Source organism: Mauremys reevesii, linkage group 11 (assembly GCF_016161935.1).
Source record: "Mauremys reevesii isolate NIE-2019 linkage group 11, ASM1616193v1, whole genome shotgun sequence".
NCBI lineage: Eukaryota > Metazoa > Chordata > Testudines > Geoemydidae > Mauremys > Mauremys reevesii.
The window spans coordinates 5,929,172-5,935,574 of NC_052633.1; the positions used below are offsets into that span (position 1 = coordinate 5,929,172).

Consider the following 6,403-nt stretch of genomic DNA (forward strand, 5'->3'; position numbering starts at 1 on the left):
TCCTGGGGCACCCTGGACACGATCCAGCGGTTGACATGCTGTGGGGAAAGGAGGCAGGTCAGGATGAATGGGCAGGTGGTGCTTTGCAAATGAGCCCCACCCCCCGCCCCAGCCCCAGGGGCCCGAGACATTATGCGCAGAGAGAATAGCTGAGTCATTGATCACAGAGCTTTAGAAGGGGATTCTCTCCCCCGGGACACAGCTTGTATCCTGCAGGTCACAACTTGTCAGGGTCTCTCTAGATTGGTCCCATCCTCCCAGAGCTCCTGATTCCTGAAGAGTTCACCAGAAAGGAGACTGAATCCTCGCCCTTCCCTGCCACTAAAATCCTTGGTGGGATGTAAGGAGTCAGCGAGAGCACAATCCCCCCCAGGAATTTCAGAGCATATCAGAGAGAAGGGCTGATTCCCTGGGTTCCTCCTGTTTCTCTAGGAAGGAGCGTGTGCCTCTTCTCTGAGAACCATCTCTGGAAACTCGTGGGGTGGGTGTGTTGGGGGGGGCGGGGGAAGGGGGGGTTTCAGACTCTCACTCCCCAAGACAACCAGGGGCCCTGTGATTAGTGTTCAACAGAAGCAGGCAGAGCTCTGGCTTGACGTCCCAGCTCCTTCCTCTGTCCCTCAAGAAAGCAGGACCTGACACTGCATTGCGCTGACCTCCCCAGCCAAGGACGCCCCAATGGGGACCCAGTTAGGAGGACAGAATAGAAACTGGATCTGCCAGTCTCTCCTTACCAGCCCCCAAAGAGTTAAGGTAAAATTGGTTCCCACCCCTCCTTATGGGACTCACCTCCAAGATGAAGTGGAGCCTGCCTGCGTCTGGGGACTCTGCCAGCAGGTTCCCCAGCACAGCATCCAGGAGCTCTGGCATGACTTTGTGTAGCGCCTGCAAAGCATGGGTCAGAGTTAGGGAAACTGGGCCGACCCCTGCCACAGGATGAGAAGAGGGGTCTCTGGGAAGCACTGGTGAGACTCCCAAACACATCTCCTGGCCTCGCTCATTCATGTCCCACTGCAGGCAATTAGCAAGGATTGATGACACCTGGATCTTTGATCCATGAGCTTAGCAGGTCTCTGCAGACGGCCTTGTAGGCGGAAGACTAGGATACAGCCAAGTTGCTATGGATGGAAGCTGGGCTGCTGGGCAAAACACGGCATATGGAAGGGAAAGAAAGAAAGAAAGAAAGAAAGAAAGAAAGAAAGAAAGAAAGAAAGAAAGAAGGGGGTAATCCTCTGGAGGGAAGGATCCAACCCTACAGCTTGTTCCATCTCTGCCTACCCCACCCCTAAATCTGGAGCTCCAGCGAATCAAGGGAGCCCGGACAAGGACCACTCTGGAAGAGGCGGAGGATGTACCTGGATGTCGGTGGCGTCCGTCTCCGTGCCCAGGGTGAAGACCGAGCCAAGGGCAGCTCGCAAGAGGCGGGACTCTAGCTCAGGCTCAAGGGCTGGTTTCATGGTGCTGGCAAGAGAGAGGAGCTGGTATTAGACTGCGCAGTGCGGGGGTGGGACTGTCGCCAACACGGACACGAAATCACAGGGCTACAGGCACAGGCTGGCGAGAATGGAAACTGAGGCACTGAGCTAGGGAATGACAAGGCCGAGGCGTCACAGACAGACAGTGGCAGGGCAGGAATAGCGCCTGGTCCCTGGAGCCTGCTGCCCCTCCTGTATCTGAGGCCGGGAGTGAGCCCCTCCCCAAGGCCCCTGCAATGTTAGTGGGGTGAAAAGAAGAGCCCAGCCAGGAGAGAGTGACCCTTCCCGCCCCACCAGCTCTGCCAGAGGAGCCACTCCTGGGAGGTGAGCGACCTGGGAGTGGGAGGGACAGTCTCCCAGCCTGGGGCCTGAGCAGCACTGGGGTTAGGGGAGCCAGCGGAGGGCAGGTGAGGGGGGGGGAAGAGGGGGCTGTCTCGGTACCTGAGGTTGCCCACAGCAGCCAGGCAGCTGGAGAGGATCTCGCTGGGTGGAGAGTCTTTAGGAAGCTCCTCAATGAGCTCCTGTGAGGCCTTGAAGGAGACAAAGGAGCATGAGGGATTCGGGCCCTGCTGACACCTCCCCGTGAGGAGATGACACCGCCAGTGCCCCACATGGCCAGCAGGATCCCCCACTACCTCCCGCTCCTCCCATTTCTTCCTGCCCAGCAAACTGGTCCCCTTCCAGGATTCCTGCCCAGCTCAGTCCCAATCCCCTTCTTCCCTCCTCCCTGTCAAACCTTCCCCATTCAGCACCATCCCCACGACCGAGCTGGGACCATGTGATTCCTTGTCCCCCAGTCACAGCCCCACAATTCCCCCACTGCCCAATCTCACAATTCTCCCTTCTCTTCTCCCCGCCTTCAGCCCCAGCAATCCCTGCCCTCTGCTGCCCCCGCCCACACCCCCCAGCCCCCACCCATTAGCCCGGCCATACCCCGGCCAATCCCACGTCTCTGTCTCTCTCCCCCCTCCAGCTTCCGGATGACGGATTCTCACTCACCACAATCCTCTCCACCACAGCCGCCTTGCAGCAGTGCGGCTCCAGCGTGTCCTGCCCTCTGTCCTGTGCAGCAAGACACGCGGGGTAGATGGCCCGCAGGAACCTGAGCTGCTGCCCCTCATCCTGTACCCACCGGGAGTGGGGGATAGCGAGAGAGAACCTGTTAGCTAGGGACCTTCCTCCCCACCCACACCAGCTCCAGGGCTCAGGCCTCAGTGGGGGATTGTGGGGAGCCGCCTAGTGTCCAAATCCCCCACGACTCCTACACAAGCAGGACTGGGAACTGGGACAGTGCTTGTGGGGGGAGGAGACCTCGGCTGTTGTGGGAGAAACATCCCCATCTTGGGGGTCCCACATCAGGGATGTACAAGGGCCCCATTAGGGGTGGTGGATCATCAAGGACAAGACCCTCGGCAGGGGGTGGGGATGCTGGGAAGGGACAGGACAATCTTGGTTCCAGCCCAGGTGGGGAACATTTGTACCTTGTCTCTGCCCTGGAGCTGCTCTCCGATGACCTTGAGAGCAGCTTCCTCGGTGGTCATCTCCAGCCATTCCTCCGCCGCTGACTCCGTGGGGGTCCCTGCACCCGGGAGAGAAGGGAACAGGGGGATGTCTGCTGCCCCTTGGGGGAAGGACAGGGGTGTGGTGGGGAGCGCAGGGTTAAGGACCCCCCTTCCCACCTCAGGCACCCAGGGCAGATCGGGCCCCACACCTCCCTCTCAGGGCTGCCTTCAGCCCCCAACAGCTTCAGAAGCCCATAGCAGAGCCCCCCCCCTCCACTGTCCAGGACTCCACAGGAGGTGCCGACTCCCCCAGCCCCGGAGCATCAAGGGACAAAGTGGCAGCAGCTCTTGATGCCCCCACCCCCAGCTCCCCTTGCTGCAGGGGCAGCTGTGTGACTGCTGCTGGTGTCAGTGGGGTTCACGTGGCTCAGGCCAGACACCTGGGCTGGGGACACCCCCCCCCCGCCATATCCCTGGGAGAGTGTCTGGGCCCAGGGTGTTCACATCCCCGTCCTCACCCCTCCCTCAGCCCAGCCTGGCTCCTCACCTGGAACAAAGCAGCAGCGTCCAGAGGCGTCGCTGCTGCTGGAGCCCCAGGCACTGCTGCTGTCCCGTGCTGCGCTGATGGTGCTAGTGCTGGGATCTTCCACCTCCTGGTCTGAGGGGGCTGAAAGATCCTCAGAGCCCGGGCAGGGCGATACCCCCTGCTGGGAATGAGGGCTGGACTCCTGGGGCCGCTGCTGCCCACATAACAGGCCCCAGAGCCTCCCTGCCCGGCGCCCCTCCTGGGCTGGGTCCTGTCCGCAAATCCTGATCCTGAACCAGCTCCACCTGGGCTTGGTCGGGGTCTCTCCCAGGTCGGCGCCTGCGCCGGGAGCTGGCTTTGTTCTCCAGAAGGCTGGGAACTTCCGCCTTCTGGCCTGGATGGGAGCTGCTTCCCCGCCAGCGGGGACGGAGAGGTGGCTCTGCCCCTTGGGAAGATGGCCGCTCCTTCCCGAAGGCTCTGGGGGCACCTGCAGAGCCTTCCTCCTGAACCTCCGCAGGAGCTTGGCCATCCTGGAATCGAACGGGGAACAGGTGTGAGTCTGGGGTCACTCCTGGGCCTTTTCGGTCCCTCCTCAGCCCTGCTCCAACCACAGCAGCCCCTTCTCCCCCCTTAGGAGTTCAGGGAGTGCAAGCGACACACACTGGCAGGAGTTCATTGCATGATCTGCTCCCCCTCAACGTTCCCCCTCGTCATCCCTGCTGCTGCTGCAAGATCCAGGAAGTCTCATCCTTTTAGAGCAGTGGGGTCAGTCCCAAAGACCATCGGTTACTCTGGATAAGCAGCTCCCTCCAGGATCCTGACATGCCAGCACTTTACACACCTTCCTGCAGCCTCCCAACCCCCATGGCCTGTAGCCATGGGACCCCGACCCTACTGATGGCAAACAGGCCTCAGCTACTGGCTCAGGGTCACACCGAGTGTCAGAGCCATGGATGGACCCCTTCCCTAACCACTGCTGCACACTCCCTCCCACAGCTGGCAATCGCAACCAGGCCCTAGTGTCCGCTCCCCCTGCCTTTGAGAGGGAGTGTCACTCCTGGCTCCATTGCTGCCTATTGATCTGTGGGACTGGGCTCTCTGGGCCTCACATCCCCGAATGGGCTTTAAAGAAGACAATGGTTAAAGTTTGGCCCCAACTCTTTCTTGTTTCTCTACACTTGCCATTTTAGCCAAGTTTAGAATTCTTGATGTTCAACACCTGGAAACATCCCTTTCTCCTTCGCAGACAGCTTGAGCATCCCTCCTCACCCAGGCTCACTGCTGCCAGGAGTTAGAGAATCCACCCTATTCCCCTTGGACCTACCCAAGGAGTCCCACAGCAAAGCGGGGACAGAGCCAGAAAGAGAAGCCAACAGTCCTGACTCCTGTTCTAACTAACAGACAACAACCCCCACAGAAGCAGGGAGAGAGCCCAGGAAATAATCACGCAATTAGGAATCTTTTCTGCACCCTCTCTAATTCTTTTAACATAATATTCAAAATGTGGACACAAGAACTGGATTCAACATTCCAGTATCAGGCTCACCAATGCTGGATCACTTCCCTTTCCATAGTCACTACTCTATCCAGCCAAGAATGGCTTTAACCTTTTTTACCACAGTTTCACATTGACAGATTATGGTGAGCAGCTCATCCACTATGGCCCCCAAATCCTTTTCAGAGTCACAGCTTTCCAGCGGACTGTCCCCCATTCTGTAGGGTCCTGCCTGACTCCTCTGTTACTGGCAGGCTGGGTTTGCATGTGGCTTTATTAAAAGCTAATGATTCAGTAAGTAGTTTAGAAGAACTAGCCCATTAGAGAGAGAATCATGAATTGCTCAAAGACAACGAATGGAGAAAAGCAGCAAGAGCAAACAAACACGTTTGGTTCTGGCTTATTTCCTTGGTCTTAAAAGAGAGTAACAAGGACCTGAGTCTCCTCCCTCACAATAGCCCCATGCTCGGCCCAATCAGCATTGAGACTCTGAGACTCAGAAAGCGGAGAGGTCTCACCAGCTGTCGCAGGTCACCACCGGAGGGAGTCACTCTTAGAGCACTATTCCAGCCACATCTTTGGGAGGGCCTCCCGCAAGGAGAGTTGGAGCACAACCCCCCACCCCTGCCCCCCACTCCACATGCGCACACAGGTCCTGGTGGTGAAAGGAGAGCAGGGGGAAAGGACAAAGATGCAAGAGAAGAAGAGAAAGGAGGAGAGACAGGAAACGGGAAAACAAAAAGGAGAAACCCCAATGTCCCCAGTGATTCTAAGGGACAAAGTCCTAGGTCAGAAATAAAATGCTGCCCCCACAATCTAGTGTTTTCCTTTCCTAAAAATCAGCCGGCACCTGATGGATCAGACTGAACAGGTTCCAAATCTTTCAGAGGCTCTTACCTTCTATATAGGGACGTCTGTTTTCTGGCAAAATCAATAATTGAAGTAGAAAACTCTGAAGAGGGTCCTCGTTACGCTCACGTAGGTAAAGTGAATTATCTCGGTACTCAAGGAGAGACCTCGAGATGGAGACGCGCTGAAGCAAAGCCACAGGGATCTCCAAGGTTGCCCCTGTCGTGCACCCCTGTCCTGCCTGGATGATGTCAAGAGCTCTCTGTGAGATCATCGCCTCCCACCACCTTTGTCCAATAGGCTGAGGTCCTGCCAAAGGCCCTTGTGATGTCACTGCCACACCCACCCCTCCCCCGCAGTGCTGATGTCCTGCCCCTGTCCAGCCACATTGGATGTTTGTGCTGCTTCCCCTGGATCACCCCACTCAATGACTCTTCATTGTGGGGATGACACCGACTATACAGTAGAACACGAGACGCTCTTCCCCATGCTACGCTCAGTTGTTCATAAATTAGTAGACTTTATGGACAGAAGAGACAATTAGACCATGGAATCTGAC

General features: G+C 57.5%; 1 protein-coding gene across 1 annotated transcript; it reads right to left on the reverse strand.

Annotated features, from left to right (window-relative positions):
• Window positions 1–675: 675 nt before the first annotated feature.
• Window positions 676–5,934, reverse strand: LOC120374661. Its single transcript, XM_039494679.1, has 7 exons — window positions 5,893–5,934; window positions 3,522–4,030; window positions 2,954–3,051; window positions 2,472–2,594; window positions 1,914–1,993; window positions 1,353–1,458; window positions 676–882 (listed from the first exon to the last, which is right to left on the reverse strand). The coding sequence occupies exons 2-7, from the start codon at window positions 4,027–4,029 to the stop codon at window positions 688–690; spliced, it is 1,110 nt and encodes a 369-aa protein (XP_039350613.1). The 5' UTR covers window position 4,030; window positions 5,893–5,934; the 3' UTR covers window positions 676–687.
• Window positions 5,935–6,403: the final 469 nt, after the last annotated feature.

Bases quoted from the DNA above. Each gene is read 5' to 3' on its own strand.
- LOC120374661 (XM_039494679.1), bottom strand. From the start codon at position 4,029: ATGGCCAAGCTCCTGCGGAGGTTCAGGAGGAAGGCTCTGCAGGTGCCC. The intron at 1,994-2,471 runs GTGAGTGAGAAT...AAGGCCTCACAG, and splicing joins CTGTGGTGGAGAGGATTGTG to GAGCTCATTGAGGAGCTTCC. The intron at 883-1,352 runs GTACATCCTCCG...CATGCTTTGCAG, and splicing joins CGGACGCCACCGACATCCAG to GCGCTACACAAAGTCATGCC.